This window comes from Salmo salar, chromosome ssa07, assembly GCF_905237065.1.
Source record: "Salmo salar chromosome ssa07, Ssal_v3.1, whole genome shotgun sequence".
Classification (NCBI taxonomy): domain Eukaryota; kingdom Metazoa; phylum Chordata; class Actinopteri; order Salmoniformes; family Salmonidae; genus Salmo; species Salmo salar.
Window position 1 is genome coordinate 27,273,462 of NC_059448.1, and position 23,793 is coordinate 27,297,254.

A 23,793-nucleotide genomic window follows, 5' to 3' on the forward strand; every position below is an offset into this window, starting at 1 on the left:
CACTTTGCAATAATCTGAGTACGGCGCTCAGAAAAAAACATTAGGCAATACAGATACCCTCCATTTTGGAGTCATCTAAAATCATAAATAGCATTATAAAAATTCACTTACCTTTGATGATCTTCATCAGAATGCACTCTCAGGAATCCCAGGTCCACAATAAATGTTGTTTTGTTCGATAAAGTCCATAATTTATGTCCAAATACCTCCTTGTTGTTTGCGAGTTCAGTAAGCTACTCCAAATGTAGGAAGCGCACTGAAAATTTCATGACGAAAAGTCCAAAAAAGTTATATTTACGTTCGTAGAAACATGTCAAACGATGTATAGCATCATCTTTAGGGCCTTTTTAACATAACTTCAATAATATTCCAACCGGACGATGCCAATGTCTTAAAATGTTATGGAACACAGCTACCTCATCACGTGAATGCGCGCCACTGAACTCATGTCATTTTCTGAGTCACCAACTTCCCGGCCTTCTTGTTCGCTCTCTGTTCACTGCAAAAGCCTGAAACAAGGTTCTAAAGACTGTTGACATCTAGTGGAAGCCTTAGGAAGTGCAAAATGAACCCTAAGTCACTGTGTTAGATAGGCAATGACTTGAAGACAAGCATCAGATTTCCCACTTCCTGGTTGGATTTTTCTCAGGTTTTTGCCTGCCATGTGAGTTCTGTTATACTCACAGACATCATTCAAACAGTTCTAGAAACTTCAGAGTGTTTTCTATCCAAATCTACTAATAATACGCAAATATTTGACTCTGGGCCCGAGTATTAGGCAGTTTACTCTGGGCACGCTTTTCATCCGAAAGTGAAAATACTGCCCCCTATACCTAAAAAGGTTAAAGTCCCCCGCCACTAGGAGCGCCGCTTCTGGGTGAGCATTTTCTTATTTGCTTCTGGCCTTATACAGATGGTTGAGTGCACTCTTAGTGCCAGCATCGGTTTGTGGTGGTAAATAGACAGCTACAAATAAAATAGATAAACTCTCGGTAGATAGTGTGGTCTACAGCTTATCATAAGGTACTCTACCTCAGGCGAAAAATACCTTTAGACTTCTTCAATATTAGACATCACGCACCAGCTGTTATTGACAAATAGACACACACCCCCGCCCCTCGTCTTACCAGAGGTAGCTTCTCTGTCCTGCTGGTGCATGTAAAATCCCGCCAGCTGTATATTATCCGTGTCGTCGTTCAGCCATGACTCGGTGAAACATAAGATATGACAGTTACTGTCCCGTTGGTAGTATAATCTTGATCGTAGGTCATCCATTTTATTTTCCAATGATTGCACGTTGGCCAATAGAACAGATGGCAGTGGGAGTTTACTCACTTGCCTACGAATTCTCAGAAGGCAGCCCAACCTCTGCCCTCTTTTTCTCAGTCTTTTCTTCACGCAAATGACAGGGATTTGTGCCCATTCCCGAGAAAGCAGTATATCCTTCCCGTCGGACTCGTTAACCTCTCTGGGCTAGGTGGGACGTTAGCGTCCCACTCTATTCAACAGCCAGTGGAATCGCGTGGCGCGAAATACAAATACCTAAAAATGCTATAACTTCAATTTCTCAAACATATGACTATTTTACACCATTTGAAAGATAAGACTCTCGTTAATCCAACCACGTTGTCCGATTTCAAAAAGGCTTTACAGCGAAAGCAAAACATTAGATTATGTCAGAAGAGTACCCAGCCAAAAATAATCACACAGCCATTTTCAAAGCAAGCATATATGTCAGAAAAACCCAAACCACAGCTAAATGCAGCACTAACCTTTGATGATCTTCATCAGATGACACTCCTAGGACATTGTTATACAATACATGCATGTTTTGTTCAATCAAGTTCATATTTATATCAAAAAACAGCTTTTTACATTAGCATGTGATGTTCAGAACTAGCATACCCACCGAAAACGTCCGGTGAATTTACTAAATTACTCATGATAAATGTTGACAAGATACAGAACTCCTTTATGCAAATGCTATGTCAGATTTTAAAATAGCTTTTCGGCGAAAGCACATTTTGCAATATTCTGAGTACATAGCTCAGCCATCACGGCTAGCTAATTTGACACCCACCAAGTTTGGGGCAACCTAAACTCAGAATTACTATTAGAAAAATTGGTTTACCTTTGCCGTTCTTCGTCAGAATGCACTCCCAGGACTTCTACTTCAACAACAAATGTTGTTTTGGTTCCAAATAATCCATAGTTATATCCAAATACCTCCGTTTTGTTCGTGCGTTCAGATCACTATCCGAAGGGTAACGTGCGAGCGCATTTCGTGACCAAAAATGTCAAAATATTCTTTACCGTACTTAGAAGCATGTCAAACGCTGTTTAAAATCAATTTTTATGCTATTTTTCTCATAAAATAGCGATAATATTCCAACCGGACAACGTTGTATTCATTCAAAGAGTGAAAGAAAAAAATGGTGAGGTCTCATGAATGTGCATCTCCAGTCTCACTGTCCCCAGGCAGACCACTTACAAACTCTGCTGCTGTACTTTGCCCAGAGAGAGGAGACGCGTCATTCTGCTTTCTGAACGCTTTAGAGAGCCAATGGAAGCCTTAAAGTGTCACGTAACAGCACAGATGCTGTAATTTCGATAGAGATGCAACAGAAGGACTACAAATTGTCAGACAGGCCACTTCCTGCATGGAATCTTCTCAGGTTTTTGCCTGCCATATGAGTTCTGTTATACTCACAGACACCATTCAAACAGTTTTAGAAACTTTAGAGTGTTTTCTATCCAAATCTAGTAGTAACCAGTTTAAATCGGGTACGTTTTTTATCCGGCCGTGAAAATACTGCCCCCTAGCCCAGACAGGTTAAAGAAAAAGGGGGTGCATGTTTGTGGTTCTCACCTCTGCCTCCAAAGTGTTACTGTTTGCATTGTGTGTGTGCTTCACACCTATGTAAGTCACTGTACAGATAGTTTAGGCTTGGTGTTTTTACTTGATAGTAATGTAATTTTGTAAATTTAGTCAACTGTAATTCTGTGTGTCTTACAACAATATATCCCTAGATTTTTTTCATCAGGATATGGATGCAGAGGATTTGGATGATGACGTTTGAGAGCCACCCCTCCCCAGCAAGCTCTTTGTGCTAGCCGATTCAGCCTCTGCCTACACGTGGAACTTTTTAATCTATGAAGGCAAGGCAATCACACCCACTAGAAAGGGCCTTAGTTATGACTGTCATGCAGCTGATGGACTTCTCCTTACTTGGCAGTGGGTAACAAGCTCTTTGTGGACAATTTTTATACTAGACCTCTTGAAAAAACAAGTAGGGGCTTGTAGCATTCGTCCTAACGGTCTCGGGGAAACAGATTCTAAGGTAAACGACATGATAAACAAAGCGGAGAGGGGGTCCATACATTGGATCAGGACTAACAAGCTGCTTTTTGTGAAATGGAGGGACACTAGGGAAGTAACCATGCTCACCACACAGCATAAGGCATTCAATAACGACCATGTCTCAAGGAGGGTGAAACATGCCAATGGGGCATGGGTGAGGAAGAATGTCCCCATTGCTGTTTCTGTGAAGGACTATAATGCCAGCATGGGGGGTGGCGACCTAGCTGATGGCTACTACCAGGTCCTCCACAAGACCGGGAAGTGGTACAATACTTTTTTTTAACCACTTTGTGGACATCGCGACAAATTCCTTCATTCTCCACAAGCAGATTGCCAAAGTAAAAGGTCAAAGCCCTCTCTCCCTGTTGGCCTTCCGAGAGAAACTGGTGTTGGAAATGGCTGAATTGGGGGCCCAAAGCAACCTCAACCATCACAAGACCCCCCACGCAAGGTGAGTGCCACTATTCAACACACGCCAAAAGCCAAAAGTGCAAACATTACAAAAAACATGGGGGGTGAAATGCCAGATCTTCTGTCCGAAATGCCAGTTCACTTTGTTTCCTGGCAGAGGGACAGCTTCAAAGACTATCACGACATGCACAAGCTATGGTGAAAGTGAAATCTAATCATCTACACCTGGGATGTAAAACGAACACGAATGCCATTTGTAAATTGTTCAGCTTATTTCCATTATTGCAAATTTGTTTGAAGGACACGTGTGTAACCAAGTATGTTTGATTACATTAAAAAAAAATATATATAAAAATGTCTAAAGTACCAGTCAAAAGTTGACACCTAGTCATTCAACGTTTTCTTAATTTTTTACTATTTTCTACATTGTTGAATAATATTGAAGACATCAAAACTATGAAATAACATATATGGAATCATGTAAGCAAAAAAGTGTTAAACAATTCTAAATATATTTTAGGTTTAGATGACCTGGCCTCCCCAATCGAGATGAGTTGGCCCGCAGAGTGAAGGAAAAGCAGCCAACAAGTGCTCAGCATATGTGTGGGAACTCCTTCAAGACTGTTGGAAAAGCATTCCAGGTGAAGCTGGTTGAGATAATGCCAAGTGTGTGCAAAGCTGTCAACAAGGCAAAAGGTTGCTACTTTGAAGAATATAAAATATATTTTGATTTGTTTAACACTTTTTTGGTTACTAAAAATTCCATATGTGTTATTTCAGTTTTAATGTCTTTACTATTTTCTACATTGTAGAATAATAGTGAAAATAAAGAAACACCCTTGAATGAGTAGGTGTGTCCAAACTTTTGACTTGTACTATATATCTGTTGCTTTTATAAACAGTTCATTTGTATGTGGGATCAATACATTGGATATGCCTAGTCTAAACATTCAGGCACTTTGGAGAGGATGAAAAAACACTTGGATATCCCCTGTATGTCCCCCAACAACACCACAATGTTTGAGAGAGGTTGATGTTGTAGAAATGTTGTTTTTATAATGAACAATAACTGTGGAGAGGTTGAAAGGACACTTGAATGTACACTGGATACCCCATAACACCGCCACAATGTTTGAGTGAGGTTGATATGGTAGAAATTGTGTTTTTATACTGAACAAATAGCATTTAAGGATTGGAAATATGTAACAGCACTGGAGTGATCTAATTTAGATATATGCCACTTTGGAGAGGTTTAGGTAACTTGGAATTGTCCCGTGACCACACCTGACACCACTTACTAAAACATCTGCCCATTCCTAGTTGTTAGGTCTATCAATCCTTTTTTATGATATTGTTCACATGTTGTGGAAGCCATCTGATGTGTTTCCAGCTCATCGGTTATTTTTTGTGTGCTTGATCTTGTGTATTCTGATCAAGCACACACAAAATGTAACTATTTCCTCAATCTCCCAGAAGTCTTCTTTCCAAATATACCAAGTTTTTACATGTCAGAATGATGTAATTACACATGAATAGCAGTTACTTTTGGGTATGTCTATTTAGGCAGAAATCACATTTTGCCATTACATTTAAGAGGTTAACTTGACAGCAGTTCTAAGCAAATTTGATTGGCTCAGGAAGGAAAAGGGTCTTCAAAAAAGGTAGAATTCATATAGGCCTAACTATATAAAAAAAATCTATCACTTTCTGGTGTTCCTTACATTCTGTTTGGTGCCTAACATTTTTAAAATTGGGAGCAGTGTGTGTATGTTTGTGGGAGAGAGAGTGGGTGTGTGTGTGTGTTAATGAGAGAGGGAGACAGTGTGTGAGGGAGAGAGGGAGGGAAGGTGCGTCTGTGTCCATTCCTCCAGCCAAATCACAGGTAGGCCTTTGCAAATATGAGCAAATTAGCCATTCAATGCAGTATTCTATTATATACAGTGAACAGTGTGAATTAATGTGTAGGCCTCCCGAGTGGTGCAGCAGTCTTAGGCATTGCATCGCTGTGCTAGCGGCTTCACTACAGATCCGGGTTCGATACCTGGCTGTGTCGCAGCCGGCCGTGATCGGGAGACCAATGAGGCGGCGCACAATTGGCTCAGCGTCGTCCGAGTTAGGGGAGGGTTTGGCCGGCGGGATATCCTAGTCCCATCGCGCTCTAGCGACTCCTGTGGCGGGCCGGGCGCATGCACACTGACATGGTCGCCAGGTGTACGGTGTTTCCTCCGACACATTGGTGCAACGAGCAGTGTGTCAAGAAGCAGTGCGGTTCGGCAGGTCATGTTTTGGAGGACGCATGGCTCTCGACCTTTGCCTCTTCCGAGTCCGTACAGGAGTTGCAGCGATGGGACAAGTCTAACTACCAATTGGACATAACAAAATTGGGGAAAAAGTATAACAACAAATCCATATGTGTTGCATTGAGTGAAAGTGTGAATATCAGTGACAGGTTTTTTGTGTAGCACATGCACATAACGTTCAGAAAACAAGAACAAGTGTCCGGGGGACGGGGCGAACAGTATGCTAGGACACTGAATTGTTCCCCTGTGGTATCGAGATACTACTCTATCATGATACTTGGCCTGGTATCATATCGTTAGTAAAATGTTGGTATCGTGACAACACTAGTGCATGACCACAAATTCTAATTATTCCAAACTTCCAACACCCTGGTTCCTATATCTCACGCGTGCGCACACACACCTCTTTCTTTCCCCTCACTCACACACGTACGCAAACACGTCTGATACTCACAGATATCGTCGATGAATTGTGAGACGCAGGAGCGTACATTAGTGAGGAAGTCATCCTGCTTAACCTCCAGGGCCTCGGCCAGGCCTTCAGTGTCCACGCCAACATACTCTGGGTAGAAAAGGGGCTTCTTCAACTGCCTGCAGAAACTGGGACACGCATTACAAATTGCATGTCACCCATAGACAGGTGGAGAGAGGATGAGAGAAGCACTGCAAATGGCATTTCACCCATAGACAGGAGACACACAATACATAAAATATTACACCTCACACAGACAGACACATTTCAGGTATACAGTGCCTTCAGAAAGTATTTATACCCCTCGACTTATTCCATATTTAGTTGTGTTACAGCCTGAATATAAAGTTGATTAAACACATTTCTCACCCATCTATACACAAAACCCAATAATGTCAAAGTGAAACCCTGTTTCTAGAAAATTGTACACATTTATTGAAAATGAAATACAGAAATATGTAATTTACATAAGTATTAACACCCCTGAGTCAATACTTTGTAAAGCACCTTAGGCAGCGATTACAGATGTGAGTCTTTATGGGTAAGTCTAAGAGCTTTCCACACCTGGATTGTGTAACATTTTCCCATTAGTCTTTTCAAAATTCTTCAAGCTCTGCCATATTGGTTGTTGATCATTGCTAGACAACCATTTTCAGGTCTTGCCATAGATTTTCAATTAAATTTAAGTCAAAGCTAACTTGGCCTATCGAGAACATTCACTGTCTTCTTGGTAAGCAACTCCAGTGTATATTTGGCTTTGAGTTTTAGGTTATTGTCCTGCTGAAAGGTGAATTAATCTCCCAGTGTCTGGTGGAAAGCAGACTGAACCAGGTTTTCCACTAGGATTTTGCCTGTGCTTAGCTTCACTCCGTTTCTTTTTAATCCTGAAAATCTCCCCTGTCCTTAACGATTACAACCATACCCATAACATGATGCAGCCACCACTATGCTTGAGAGTGGTACTCAGTAATGAGTTGTATTGGATTTGCCCCAAACATAACACTTTGTATTCTGGACAAAATGTTAATTGCTTTGCCCCATTTTTTGCAGTATTACTTTAGTGCCTTGTTGCAAACAGGAAGCATGTTTTGAAATATGTTTATTCTGTACAAGCTTCCTTTTTTCCCTCTGTCAATTAGGTTAGTATTGTAGAGTAAGTACAATGTCCTTGATCCATCCTCAGTTCTCCTATCACAGTATTAAATTCTAACTGTTTCAAAGTCACCATTGGCCTCATTGTGAAATTCCTGAGCGGTTTCCTTTTTCTCCGGCAACTGATGTAGGAAGGACGCCTGTATCTTTGTAGTGACTGTGTGGATTGATACACCAACCAAAGTCTAATTAATAACTTCACCATGCTCAAAGGGATATTCAATGTCTGTTTTTTAACCATCTACCAACAAGTGCCCTTTGTGAGGCATTGGAAAACCTTCCTGGTCTTTGTGGTTGAATCTGTGTTTGAAATTCACTGATCGACTGAGGGACCTTAAGAATACAGTGCCCTCCGTAATTATTGGGACAGAGACAACATTCTTGTTGTTTTGGCTCTGTACTGCAGCACATGACTTTCAGGTTAAAGTGCAGAATCCATCTCAGGTGAACTGTTTAGAAATTACAGCACTTCGTGTACATAGTCCCTATTTTGGGGGACCAAAAGTATATGTACAACTTCACTTGTGAATTAAAGTAGTCAAAAGTTTAGTATTTGGTCCCATATTTCTAGGACCCAATGATAACATAAAGCTTGTGACTCTGTGTTTCAGATTATTTGTGCCCAATAGAAATTAGCAGTAAATGTGTTGTCATTTTGGAGTCCATTTTATTGTGAATAAGAATAGAATATGTTTCTAAACACTTCTACATTAATAGGGATGCTACCATGATTATAGACAGTCCTGAATGAATCGTGGATAATGAGTTAGAAAATAAAAAGATGCAGAAATATCATACCCCCAAGACATGCTAACCTCTCACCATTACAATAACAGGGAAGGTTAGCATTTTTATTGGGTATGACATTTGTGCATCCGTAACTCTCACATTCAGGACTGTATATTACCACCTGTAATTTCTAAACGGTTCACCCAATATGGATGAAAATACCCTTAAATTAAAGCTGACAGTCTGCACTTTAACCTCAGTCATTGTATCATTTAAAATACAAAGTGCTGGAGAACAGAGCCAAAACAACATAAAATGTGTCACTGTTCCAAAAATTAAGGAGGGCACTGTAATTGTATGTGTGGGGTACAGAGATGAGGTAGTCATTCAAAAATAATGTTAAACAATAGTATTGCACAGAGTAGTTCATACAACTTACAGTGCATTTGGAAAGTATTCAGACGCCTTGACTTTTTCCACTTTGTTATGTTACAGCCTTATTCTAAAATTGATTCAATTGTTTTTCCCCCCCCCACAATCGACACACAATAGCCCATAATGACTAAGCAAAAACAGGTTATTAGTATTTTTGCAAATGCTTTAAAACTAAACTGAAATTTCACATTTACATAAGTATTCAGACCCTTTACTCAGTACTTTGTTGAAGCACCTTTGGCAGCAGGTATTGGGGCAAAGCAATTAAAACGTTAATTGCTTTGCCCCATTTTTTGCAGTATTACTTTAGTGCCTTGTTGCAAACAGGATGCATGTTTTGAAATATATTTATTCTGTACAAGCTTCCTTTTTTCCCCTCTGTCAATTAGGTTAGTATTGTAGAGTAAGTACAATGTCCTTGATCCATCCTCAGTTCTCCTATCACAGTAAAATAAAAACAGACGATGTAGCTGTACAATTCTAAATCTCAGCCTCTAATCTTCTTGGGTATGACGCTACAAGCTTGGTGTTATGTTCCCCAGTTTCTGTGTGGTGGTTTGTGTATTTTCATGTATGTATTTCAGGAAATGGATTCCTGAAATTCTCTACAAGCAGCTGATTGGTCAGCCCCATTGATGATTGGAGAGCTGACCCCGCCCCCTCGTCAGGACGCAGCTGTCTCCAATTACCAACTCCTTCTGAAGCTTTCTAAGCCAGTGTTCAGTTGCTCAGAAGGGACCAGATGATTGCTGAGAGAGGAGGCTGATGGCTGAGGGTTATAGCATGTTGGTTTTTGCTAAGAGATTTGGTAAATTCGGTGTTCAGAGTTGTGTTAAGTATTGTGTAGTAGCTGATTGGTTAAGCCTGTTGTATGTCAATAGGATGCAGTGTTTTGATTATTGAAATTGTTTGAGTTATTCTGTTTCATTTGTTCCCGAGGGGGAAGGGGAAGGCACCTAGGGAGTGCTTAGGCAAGAGGCCCGCGGGCATACATAACACGTAGTAGTTTACTGTCTATGTACACTAGGAAAGATCTGGGCGGACCATCACCTGTATTTTGGTTAGTGCACCAGGTGGTGCTAGTTAGGTAAGTAGTGGGTAGGCAGGTAAGGTAGGAGAGGGGGCTTTGATATTTACTTTCTTTGCTTTGGTTCCGTCCAGTCCCTTTTCCCCAAACTTACCGTGCGACGGAATAAATTCCCTGCCTTTTGTCATCCTTACTCACTCCTACAGTCCATACCGCTTTCACACCATGGAGAGTTGAGTTATAGCAGGGTGTTGCATTCCCTCTTCCTAGAGGCGTGCGTAACACTTGGCACGCCTGTATTTGGGGAGTTTCTCCCATTCTTCTCTGCGGATCCACTCGAGCTCCATCAGGTTGTATGGGGAGCGTCACTACACAGCTATTTTCAGGTCTCTTCAGAGATGTTTGATCGGGTTCAAGTCTGGGCTCTGGCTGGGCCACTCAATTACATTCAGAGACTTGTCCCGAAGCCACCCCTGCGTTGTCTTGGCTGTGTGTTTAGGGTTGTTGTCCTGTTGGAAGGTAAACCTTCGCCCCAGTCTGAGGTCCTGAGCGCTCTGGAGCAGGTTTTCATCAAGGAGCTCTCTGTACTTTTGGCAAACTCCAAGCAGGCTGTCATGTGCCTTTTACTGAGGAGTGGCTTCTGTCTGGCCACTCTACCATAAAGGCCTGATTGGTGGAGTGCTGCAGAGATGGTTGCCCTTCTGGAAGATTCTCCTAACTCCACAGAGGAACTCTGGTGCTCTGTCAGAGTGACCATCGGGTTCTAGGTCACCTCCCTCACCAAGGCCCTTCTCCCCTGATTGCTCAGTTTGGTCGGGCTGTAGGAAGAGTCTTGGCTGTTCCAAACTTCTTCCATTTAAGAATGATGGAGGCCACTGTGTTCTTGGGTACCTTCAATGCTGCAGAAATGTTTTGGTACCCTTCCCCAGATCTGTGCCCTCGACACAATCCTGTCTCGGGGCTCTACGGACAAATGCATTGATCTCATGGCTTGGTTTCTGCTCTGACATGCATCGTCAACTGTGGGACCTTATATAGACAGGTGTGTGCCTTTCCTTATCATGTCCAATCAATTGAATTAACCACAGGTGGACTCCAATCAAGTTGTATAAGCATCTCAAGGTTGATCCGTGGAAACAGGATGCACCTGAGCTCAATTTCGAGTCTCATAGCAAAGGGTCTGAATACTTATGTAAATGTAATATTTCCGTTTTTTTATTATGGGGTATTGTGTGTCGATTAATGAGGATTCTTTTATTTATTTAATCAATTTTAGAATAAGGCTGTAACGTAACAAAATGTGGAAAAAGTCAAGGGGTCTGAATACTTTCCGTATGCACTTTATTATGTGATTTGTTAAGCAAATGTTTACTCCTGAACTTATTTAGGCTTGCCATAACAGAGGTTGAATTCCTATTGGACACAAGACATTCAAGATTTTCATTAATTTGTAAAAATGTCTAAACATAATTCCACTTTAACATTATGGGGTATTGTGTGTAGGCCAGTGACAAAATCTCAAGTTAATACATTTTAAATTCAGGCTTTAACAACAAAATATGGAAAAGGTCAAGGGGTGGAATACTTTCTGAAGGCACTGTAAACTACAACAATAACTTACTTTTTGCTTGATGATTTGTATGCCTAAACAGCAAATCAGAGAAAAAAATTAACATTTATTAGTTCCAGAAAACAGAACTATTTAGGGACAGCAGGAGATTTTCATGGTAGGATGGTACAGTAGGATGGTACAGTAAATTGCCAGTAGGAAGGTACAGTAAGCTTATTGATGGCTACAAGAAGCATGTATCTGCAGTTATCTTGGCCAAAGTACTAGCTCCGGGGTGACAATTTTGTCTTTATTTTCTAAATTAAAATTGTAAACTTAAGTTTACAAAAATAAAATTGGTTCTGCAATGTTGAAAATCCAACAATGTGTGGCGACCAAAACTGTTTGAATTTCCAACTTATTTTAGAAGAAATAGAAAATTATTTAGGAAAAGTGTAAAGGTGCCAATATATTTGGCCGCAACTGTATATCCATTGTATGGCTGAATATATTATTATTTAAAAACATTTTGTTAAATTAAAACGATCAAATGAAAAACCACACACTGACCTCTAGGAAGTGGAATGGGTCGTTCTCCTGGGCGAGGTTCTGGATTCTGCTATGGACATCCTGCAGACGAGCGTGGTCCTTTGCCACCTTGGCTATGTTCCGCTGGATGTTGGGGCCACACTCGCTCTCTTGGGAGCGGGTACAGTCCCTTAAGGCTGTGAGGAAGCCCTCTAGGTGGACCTGTAACTCCTCCCCCACCGCCATGATCCGCTGGTCCGAGTCCTCCAGGAACTTCTGCACAGGGAGAGGGTTGAGAGATATGGGTGTGCGTGTTGTGACGACCCTGAATTTTTCTGAACCGTCTCAGTGCTTCTCCTTCCAATAGAGCGCTTTTCCTTTAATTCTCAATTAAATAGCCAGCATCAGCTGTGCAAAAGTGGGGTTGTGATGGAAACGTGAATAAGGATGTGGTCAACCCTCAGTTCTGAAGCGTCTCTCTTCCGTTTGTTGTGTTGCTTTAAAAGTGTGCTTTGTGTAGCCTAATAGCAAGTTTTAACCAGGACTGGATCCACTCTTTGCGTCTGTGGACTACACCTCTCCATTGTTCTTCGTGGCCTTTCTCCGCTGGAGATCTGTCGGCAGATTGGCTTGTCTGACTGACCGACTGACTACAACCTTTTTTGTATACGGTATTTCATTTGTTTTGGTGTGATGTATACCGTGATGATTTATGTAGTTAGTTGTAGTTGAGGACTTATTAAGATGTGATACGCTTTATAAGTGTGTGTGGGAAAATATTTGTTATTTTGATTGTATGATTGACACTGGGTTTACGCTACACTGGGATGAACGGACAAACATTGCGTGACTAAGGTCACTTGAGTTCCCTAAACTTGTTTACCGGGCTGGACTCTTTTTAGGCCCGAGGTACAGGACATTTCTGGAGGAAACAGAGCTGTTTAGAGCTCATTATTTGTTATATTGTTGTGTGTGTGATCATTTATGTTAGTAATACAACCACGCAAAAGAATACAGTTGTTTTGTAAGTTCTTTCCAATGTTTAAAGGGTTTATGAAAAGTGTATTTCCATCCTGACTTTTACATGAGTCCTTTGTATTGGTGTAGACTTGACGGACCATATGGGACTCATTCCCTCCCAAACCAAAAGGAGAAACCAATATTTTGTCTGGTAGGCACAACCTACCTGGCACCCCTATAAACGATAACCTCAAGTCAAAACCGTTACAGTGTGTTTAACCAGAGAAAACCAATTAATCAGTGCCCAAAGTTTCTCTTCATCTGCCACTAAAGTAAAACGCATGAAAATGTACAACTCTGAACAAACAAATACATGACATCTTACATTATGATAAGAGTCCGGGTCGGTACTCAGAAAGTGTCTCAGAATAGGAGTGCCGATCTAGGATTAGGCCCCCCTCCCCGTCCATATAATCATATTCATTCAGTCTACAAGACAAAACATATCCTGGATCAGCACTCTCACCTTGTTAATTTGTTCCTCCTCTTTCTGCTCCTGGAGAGATTTTTCTGCTTTGCTCAACTTCCTGCCAACCTTCTGTAGCTGGGTCTCCAGAATGCCCTTAGGGACCAGAGAGAGAGAGGGGGAGAAACCGAGGAGGAGTTTGGGGGGAGAAGAGAGAGGAGGAGATTGGGTGTTAGGGGGGAGCGAGAGAGAGTTAGGGGGAGAACCAGTGTTACCTACATTCACTATGACAACAAGACTATAGTGAGGGTAAATGGTGAACTGAACTGGAAATGTCTCCCTCTCTCTCATTGGTTAAGACAAGTCACTTCTGGAAATGGGTTGAACAAGTCATTCAAACAGTGAGATCACAAGTTTTGATGAGTCCTAAATTACACGCTACTTTATAGTTTACTACTTTTGACCAGAGCCCTATGGGATAGCTTTCTTGCCACTATAGGGAATAGAGTGCCATTTGGGACTCACAAATTGTCTCATTAGCTCAATCATGTCAGACTAGTGACAACAATACAATGATATTCACCTGCGTTCTAGACTCAATAGTCATTCTGTTGCAGCCTAGTCTAGGCCACAGAGGTGTGGTCTTTGTATCTCTGTGTTTCACTGTTGAGTGTGTTTGTTTACCTTTTGTTTGATTGAAAGTAATAGGGGGTATATTCTTCTTGCTTGTGAGTGTGTTCTAGCAGAGCTTTTACAGACTTGCCAACCCTGTCCAACTTTTTAGAGTACCAGAAGCGCCGAATTGGGGTTCTCTTTCCCCCGCACGCTTATGCTGTTTGTGTATGATCGCAATTACAGAATTGTACCAAATCAAGTCTATAAAAGGTTAGAATACTTTCTTGACAGCATTCCATTTACACATATGGTAAAAGTCACTAGCAAGATAATTAGAAAGAACACAAAGGGTCTTTATTCTTGGAGTTATTTTATTAAACAAATAAGTTATTTGTTTAGGTACAAATGTACAAACGTTTTATCCACAATAATTTTTTTTCAACTCTGAAATGATAAGAACAACAAATGTTTGAAGCAGAGCATCAGTATCAAATAAACATAAAAACGAAAAAGCTATGATAGGAAACAGTGGGTGAGAAATCTTCTGGAGACCTTCAAATGTTCAGGAAATAATTTCCTTAACAGATTTGCCTGGTAGCTAGCAGATTTAGCTTTACACAGCAGGGCATCAGGGTAGACTTCTCTGTGGCAAACAGTTCCTCTGGCAATCATTGAAACCTTCTTGGTAACGAGAGCACTCAGCATGTCTGTACTGAGGGAGGCTCTGTACCGGGTTTTGTTCTTGGAAACGAGACTGAATATTCGTTCGCAGTCTGCATCGCAGTGGAATATAACCAATATCCCCAGCATCACATCCGAAAGGTGGGAGTAGACAAGGCTGGCCCCCCCCTTTTCATTGTGCCGATTTCTCTCCAGGCCTGATCCGTGCGCATGTTAACCAGACTCTGCTAAAAAGGTTGTCGCCTGATCAATAGAGGCTCCCTCAGGAATAATGCATGGAAAGCGTGCCATGAAAAAGTTTAGGGATGAGAACTGCCTGTTGGCAATATCAGCGACCACTGCATGCTAGTGGAGCACATCTCCAAATGCAAATTTCAGCAACATGTAGTCTACTGCAGAATAAAATAAGTTTCTGACATCTGCATAGGTCTTCAGATCCAGCTTGCCTTGGCCCCCAGGTTTAGTCTCTATAGTAGAGGAACGCTTGTCACCTCTCAAACAGGTCCAATCACTAGGGCCAGCTCACAAGTATTAGCTTTTTAGACACGGTTCCTAATTAACACTAAAAGCAAAATCATTTTGAAAACATAAACAAAAATAAATGAATGCATCGACAGACCGCAAATTGGCTACACAGAGTTTAAGTAGGTTACCGCAAAGGGAATCTGTATGCTGTCGCTAGAATAGTCCAGTATTTCAGCCTATGTAAAAGGTGCCTATTGGATTTCTTTGCTGCACTAACATCATTTCAGATTTTCGAAATTGAGAAAATCTCAAATCTAGTGCAAAGACATTTTAGAAGCCTTGCCTCTATAGCTAATACCGGACACTCATGTATTCTTCATTGCTCAGTCTTCTAAACTCCCGACTCCATTTAATGCCAAGATGTTTATATTTACTTTTGATTATACTTTTGTAATGCTTTTTGTGACGTGGATCATAATTACAGTTAGTCTATCAGGTTGCATGATCCTCGTAACGTTACGTGGAAAATACAACTAATGGGACGCAGAATTAAATGTATATCACACTTTCTTTCACTAGCAAATGCGAGTGAACTGCTGGCACTTTAGAGCCCACTGAATGACCATCTCATGTTCGCTAACGTTAGCTTGAAACAATTAGTGTTTACCTTTCCACAACACACGGAGTCAAAAAGGGATTTGTCCACGTGTTTACGTACAGCTGACAGTCGGCAAACTCAGCATCCCAACAAACAGGAGGAGGGGCAGACACGTCGAATAATGATGTATTAATCTCCATGTCCGTTGACACAAACTCCGTACTCTCGAGAATCGGGATGTTAGATTTACTCAGTGGACTTTATATGCAGGTACGAGATCCGAGTTAAAAGTACGCAGAAATGAATAAGGCCTGATTTAAAAAAAATATATATATATATATATATATATATATTTTTTTTTTTAAATCAGGCCTTATTCATTTCTGCGTACTTTTAACTCGGATCTCGTACCTGCATACATGGACAGAGAATTGCATAGTTGGTACGCAAAATGAGTGCATTTTGGCAGGTCTGCTTTTACCTTCAGATCTTTCATGATGTTCTTTGGTTTTTGGAGTGCTACATTTAGGCATGTACATCACCCTCCTGACTAGTAGACCAACCAACAGAGACCTCTTAACGCTACCCCTCTTCCTACAATCATTGTAATTTAGGTTCCAACTCTAGAGCCTTTACCTTCAGACCCTTCATGGTGTTCTTCAGGGTCTTGATGGTGTGTCCGGCGTGGCCCCCCTCTATGGTACAGGCATTACAGACACACACCCTGTCGTCCATGCAGTAGTAGCGGTACATCTCATCATGTTCGGGACACTTCCTCTTCCTCAGGTCTCCCAGGGGCTCAGTCAGGGGGTGCTCCCTAAATGCAGGTAGCTCCAGGTGGGGCTTCACATGCTCCTGACACAAGAAAAAAAAGTAATGTTTGAAAATAAATATATATTTGTGAGGCACTATGTCAATCAATCATTAGGGGAGTTTTGTATGACCAACGCAAACGTGGCCAAAGACATGACTGAAACAGGAACCAACTTGTCCATAATTCTAAAGCTTACAGAGGTCACAAATGAAAGTGATACTTGAGACCTCTAACCAATTAAATTGTACACAGGCTATGTTTAATGTTTGTGTGTGTGATATGGGGGTATAGAAAAGTTTTTGACATTTATAAAGAAAAACTTGTATTAACAATCGCAGCAGTGTAAAGTACTTAAGAAAAAATACTTTAAAGTACTACTTAAGTAATATTTTGGTATCTGTACTTTACTATTTATATTTGACAACTTTTACTTCACTACATTTCTAAAGAAAATAATGTACATTTTACTCCATATATTTTCCCTGAGGCCTAAAAGTGCTCGTTACATTTTGCATGCTTAGCAGGAGAGGAAAATGGTCAAATTCACACACCTATCAAGAGAACATCCCTGGTCATCCCTACTGCCTCTGATCTGGGGGATTCACTAAACACAAATACATATTTTGTAAATTATGTCAGAGTTTTAGAGTGTGCCCCTGGCTATCGGTAAATAAAAACAAGTCAACGGTGCTGTCTGATTTGCTTTATATAAAGGAATTTGAAATTATTAATACTTTTACTTTTGATACTTAAGTATATTTAGAAACAAATACTTTTAGACTTTTACTCAAGTAGTATTTTACTAGGTGACTCACTTTTACTTGAGTAACTTTCTATTAAGGTATCTATTCTTTTACTCAAGTATGACAATTGGATACTTTATCACCAATGAATCACAGCTCTGTTGATATGAGCCTTGCTGATGAAAAACCACTAGTCCGACTTTCGGTTGTCACAGATGCACCTCCACAGACTTCACTCGCCGACTTTCGTCTACATTCAGCTTAGTTAGCCTTAGTGCTCGAACACACCCAATGTGTTGAGAATACTAAACGTAGACTTAGATAGCGGAATAATGTTGGAATATTTCTGCTCCACAGTGCTTTGCCAAGGGTGCCATACATTAACATATTTGGAATTATGGGTGCTGAATAGCAATATTCCATGTATGGGCCTCCTATATCTTTACCTGACACATGGACACCTCGCATTTCAGACACGTCTTCACCGCAACCACCGCTCCTCCAGCCCCGGGAGCTCCAGGTTCCCCTTTCCCCGCCTCGCTAATGTCCACTGGACGGCAGTAGTCACAGGGCACGGACACAGGGGTCTTGGCTGTTGCCGGGCGGCCACCATCTGGTTGTTGTGATCTTGACAACGCTGCCTGGACATCATAGTGACAGCACAGAGAAAGGACAAGGAATAGAGTACGCTGTGTTTTGTGGGAGACCTATAGGCTATGAATCAGTAGAGTAGGCTATTGTAGAGATTAATTCTCCTAAAACTAAGGTCCTCATCACAGTGACAGGCCTATAAAATAGCAAAAATATATCAAATTAATGGCATTAGGTAATCACGATTAATCAACATTTTTGAATTTGCTCATATTTGGCCCTAAATAAATATTTTTCCATTTCAAACACAGTGCATTGAATTACAGGCATATTATGCTTTGATTGTAAGGGACGGAAACACTAAATGATCTACATCAGAATGTTTTAATAGCATTTTTCACCACAGACAAAGTCACTAACATACAGCTTATTAATGGTCCCAGTGTTTAAGTAGGCCTACTCCCTCTCATTAATGTCATTGAAGTTTAATTCGCGCACAGCACATACACACACTTTCTCTCTCACACACCCACACCTTCAAGTACTGTTAAAGCTTCAGGCCTTCTAAATGAGTGTGACTATTGGAAAAAAGAACTGGCTCTATGGATACAAAGAGCTTTTAAACTTGTCCAACAATGTTATGAAAACACTAACTATCTGCACTGTTCAAATAATCCACTCACACACATCCTATCAGATACACACACACACACACACACACACACACACACACACACACAATCATACACTGTTGCATATGCAGCCTACCTTTGAAGCATCTCTTTGAGTAGCCTATTCCATTTCAGTCCTTCCTGTGCCATCCAAATGTGCACAGGAAGGTCAAGTTATCTGGTTGGCTAGCAAAGTAACATTACTAGCTAAACAATGTTGCTTGTTTAGCAACTTCAAGGTCATTTAAAACGGCCCGCGACATGAGCACGAATCCGCAGCAGAAGGAAAACATAGCTCCAGTAATATTAGCCAAAACTTTTACGATTTTGCCTAGAGGCACAGTCTTCAGCGATGTAGCTGAAGGCGCAAGCATTGACTGTAGCTGCGTTTTGTTCTACGCTTAACCCCCTAGGTTCAATGCAGTGAAAGGTGACGGAGCTAGAGCAGTGTTTGTCATCCCGATCGTCTGTAGCATCCGAACAGTTTATGACCCCTCTGTGGAAAGATGAGACTCTCACGGACACGTTTGTGTTCTCCGTTTTGCTTTACGACCCCCACAAGCATCTTGGGACTTGTCTGAAGTAAGTACAGACGATCTGCCAACTTTTGTCTTTAGCGTCTGAACAGTTTGGGCTACACACTAACCCTCTGTGGAAAGGCGAGTCTTTCACAAACACGTTTATATGTCGGTTGTTTTGCTCTAGGACACCCACAGGCCTCACAAGACTAGTCGGAAGTTCCCCAGGACCAGTTGAAAGAAATACATGGAAGTATATATGGAGACTGTGACAAAAAGAAGGGGTTAAATACATGTAGAAAAAAATGACATATATAGGACAGACACTTCAGAACAAACTTCCTTTAGATTTTTATTTGTTATTTTTGGGGGGGGGGAGACAATCAATTGTTCCACGCAGGGGTGCAACTTTCACTGGGGACGGGGGACGGGGGCATGACCACCCCACATTCTCAAATTGCATTTGTCCCCCCCAGTTTTATCATTGCACTGTGATGCAAAAAGTGGCATTGGTATGCTTTAGGACCATGCGGACACATCAGAGCGGTCGGGTAGACTCTTTGGCAGTTTCAGCCGGCTGGATTTAGGACTGCGCGGACATCACAGAGTGTGCGAACAGAGGCAGCTATATTAAAAAGTATGGGGTCACTTAGAAATGTCTTTGTTTTTGAAAGAAAAGCACGTTTTTGGTCTATTAAAATTTCAAATTGATCAGAAATACAGTGTAGACATTAACCTGTTAGGGCTAGGGGGCAGCATTTGCACGTCTGGATAAAAAAAATGTACCCGATTTAATCTGGTTACTAATCCTACCCAGTAACTAGAATATGCATATACTTATTATATATGGATAGAAAACACTCTAAAGTTTCTAAAACTGTTTGAATGGTGTCTGTGAGTATAACAGAACTCATTTGGCAGGCAAAACCCTGAGACATTTTCTGACAGGAAGTGGATACCTGATGTGTTGTATTGACTTTAAACCTATCCCATTGAAAAACACAGGGGCTGAGGAATATTTTGGCACTTCCTATTGCTTCCACTAGATGTCACCAGCCTTTACAAAGTGTTTTGAGTCTTCTGGAGGGAGATCTGACCGAACAAGAGCCATGGAACGATGATGTCCCATTAGACACCTGGCGCGCGAGTTCATGTTGGGTACCCTCGTTCCAATACGTTATAAAAGAGTATGCATTCGTCCACCTTGAATATTATTCATGTTCTGGTTAAAAAGGCCCTAATGATTTATGCTATACAACGTTTGACATGTTTGAACGAACGGAAATATATTTTTTCCCCTCGTTCATGACGAGAAGTCCGGCTGGCTTAGATCATGTGCTAACAAGACGGAGATTTTTGGACATAAATGATGAGCTTTTTTGAACAAAACTACATTCGTTATGGACCTGTGATACCTGGAAGTGACATCTGATGAAGAGAATCAAAGGTAATGGATTATTTACATAGTATTTTCGATTTTAGATCTCCCCAACATGACGTCTAGTCTGTATCGCAACGCGTATTTTTCTGGGCGCAGTGCTCAGATTATTGCAAAGTGTGATTTCCCAGTAAGGTTATTTTTAAATCTGGCAAGTTGATTGCGTTCAAGAGATGTAAATCTATAATTCTTTAAATGACAATATAATATTTTACCAATGTTTTCTAATTTTAATTATTTAATTTGTGACGCTGACTTGACTGCCGGTTATTGGAGGGAAACGATTTCCTCAACATCAATGCCATAGTAAAACGCTGTTTTTGGATATAAATATGAACTTGATAGAACTAAAAATGCATGCATTGTCTAACATAATGTCCTAGGAGTGTCATCTGATGGAGATTGTAAAAGGTTAGTGCATCATTTTAGCTGGTTTTATGGTTTTGGTGACCCTGTCTTTGACTTGACAAAACATTACACACAACTCTTGTAAATGTACTGTCCTAACATACTCTAAATTTATGCTTTCGCCGTAAAACCTTTTTGAAATCGTAAAACGTGGTTAGATTAAGGAGATGTTTATCTTTCAAATGGTGTAAAATAGTTGTATTTTTGAAAAATTAGAATTTTGACATTTATTTGGATTCAAATTTGCCGCTCTTGAAATGCACCTGCTGTTGATGGAGTGCACCACGGGTGGCACGCTAGCGTCCCACCTAGCCCATAGAGGTTAAATGTTGAAAATTACTTTTGTAGCTGGAAACAGCAGGCACGTTGTGTTAGCTAATCCAAGTTAATAATTTTAAAAGGCTAATTGATCATTAGAAAACTCTTTTGAAATGATGTTAAAACAGCTAAAAACTGTTGTTCTGATTAAAGAAGCAATATACCTGGCCTTCTTTAGACTAGTTGAGTGTCTGGAGCATCAGCATTTCTGGGTTCGATTACATGCTCAAAATGGCCAGAAACAAAGAACTTTCTTCTGAAACTCGTCAGTCTATTCTTGTTCTGAGAAATGAAGGCTATTCCATGCGAGAAATTTCCAAGAAACTGAAGACTGTACAACGATGTGTACTACTCCCTTCACAGGACAGCACAAACTGGCTCTAGAAAGAGGAGTGGGAGGCCCCGGTGCACCACTGAGCAAGAGAACAAGTACATTAGTGTGTCTAGTTTGAGAAACAGACGCCTCACAAGTCCTCAACTGGCAGCTTCATTAAATAGTACCCGCAAAACACCAGTCTCAACGTCAACAGTGAATAGGCGACTCCGGGATGCTGGCCTTCTGTAATGGAAATTATATGATTAAAGGTTTAACTAAATGATTTCACCCTGAAAATGTATAACCGAGTGATTATAAGGTTAATGTACTAATGTGTGTGCATGGGACAAGCTGAGACATTAATATGTAGCAATGTAAGTGAGACGTTCAAGGAGAAGGGGAACTATTAACAGACAGCAGACAACTTGTGACCACGGAGGAACTGATAACAGGAAGAAGGTCTCCGTGTCCCGGGGAGGGGAGAAACTTTGAGGCTACAGTAGATTAGGTCCCAGGTGCAAGATATGATAAAAAAATGTATGTGTTGTAGAAAAGTTTGTAAACTGCATCGTCAGTGTTAGAGAAGAGGAGGGGCATTTGTATGACAATGTGTAATAAAAAAGGCTGTGTGCATTGTATGGATTTTAGAGCTCTCGTAAATACATGTTCTGATCATTGTAGGCTGGGTCTCAGTCTGTTTCTTTCAACTGGAACCTTACACCTTCTGGTATACAAAAGGAGTAGTTAAATTGAAGTTCGATTTAAGAACATTGATAACTTAATTCCCGTAACACCTTCTAGGCAGAGTTGCAAAGAAAAAGCCATATCTCAGACTGGCCAATAAAAATAAAAGATTAAGATGGGCAAAAAAACACAGACACTGGACGGAGATATGGCTTTTTCTTTGCAACTCTGCCTAAAAGGCCAGCAGTTCGGAGTCGCCTCTTCACTGTTGACGTTGAGACTAAACAATATTTATATTTTTGATAATGTGGGAATGGTCAGTGGGTATTTAAAGAACAATCCTGTCGAAGTTGTTGTATTTTGTGACATCAGGAAAGGCAGTAGGACAAGATAACGGTATCTCTGGAAGTGTACATTCCTCAGTTATTAGTTGTCTACCTCAATGTTGTATAAAATGAATGAGTAAATACGAAACTATTTGTGAAAAGATGTAATGTGATGTTAGCCTTCTAAACGAGAAAATTGACTGTAGTCGATAAGATATGAAGATATCGGAAGAGTTAATTTGGGAAATAAAAGACCAAACATTTTCCCGTGGTGCCCCGACTTCCTAGTTAAAGTTACATGATTAGTTTAAATCGCATAATTAAATTACACAGAGAATTGATTTGATAATATACAGTCTTCACATTTAATGATTGTCAACGACACAACACTAGCATTTATAGCGGCTAAGAATTGCAGTAATTGGAAGGTTGGTTATCCTCACGCAATGTCACAATAGATGGAAGAAATGTGATGCATCACTAGATTTGATTTATTACAAGATTAAGCGTATACTGTGCAACTTTCGTAAGTTCTGGATGCCTTATATGGAATACTGTACGACAAAAGGAGTCTATTGAAAACATGCCCACGTCAGGAGAGATACCTATTTAGGCAATCCCTAGCTGCTGGGAGGCTCAGTCCTGGCCCTGGGGGTCTGCCATACTGTTGGTTGTCACTCTGGCCTTGAAGTAACACACCTGAAACCAATAATAAATGTTTCACTAAGATCCTAAAGCTGAGTGGGTGTGTTGGGGTGCTGCAGGGTGGTGGACCCCTAGGGGCAAGACGGGGTGATCCAGCTATATTGTGTGCAAGTAAAAAGAGCACTACAGTACTATTAGGCCTGTGATCTGAATTACAGTGCCCTCCGTAATTATTGGTAAGTCATTTATTTTTCAGCTCAATACACCAAGTTTGGATTTGAAAACAAACAATGACTATGAAGTCAAGGTACGTACTGTCAGGTTTAATTTGAGGTTTAATTTGAGGGTATTTTCATCCATATCGGGTGAACTGTTTAAAAATTACAGCACTTTTTGTACATCGTCCCCTCATTTTAGGGGAACAAAAGTAATTCAGACACCCTGCCAGGTTATGTCCCCCCCTCTTCTAAAACAAAAGTTGCGCCCCTGGTTCCATGTGGTGAAGCTGTTATTCAATAGGTTTGTATGAGCTAATAGCAGTAAGGCCAAAAATATTTTTTCATCAAATAATT

At 40.8% G+C, this 23,793-nt stretch overlaps 1 protein-coding gene across 2 annotated transcripts in view; it reads right to left on the reverse strand.

Moving 5' to 3' along the window:
* The window catches only part of LOC106608974 (E3 ubiquitin/ISG15 ligase TRIM25), a 39,062-nt gene that overhangs the window by 11,884 nt on the left and 3,385 nt on the right, over positions 1-23,793 (reverse strand). For both annotated transcript variants that reach the window (XM_014207255.2, XM_014207257.2), the window contains exons 3-8: positions 17,753-17,947; positions 16,386-16,604; positions 13,451-13,546; positions 12,007-12,240; positions 11,509-11,531; positions 6,527-6,672 (exon numbers count right to left, since the gene is read on the reverse strand). In XM_014207255.2, coding sequence (XP_014062730.2) covers positions 6,527-6,672; positions 11,509-11,531; positions 12,007-12,240; positions 13,451-13,546; positions 16,386-16,604; positions 17,753-17,947 — 913 coding nt within the window. The remainder of the gene's footprint in view (positions 1-6,526; positions 6,673-11,508; positions 11,532-12,006; positions 12,241-13,450; positions 13,547-16,385; positions 16,605-17,752; positions 17,948-23,793) is intronic.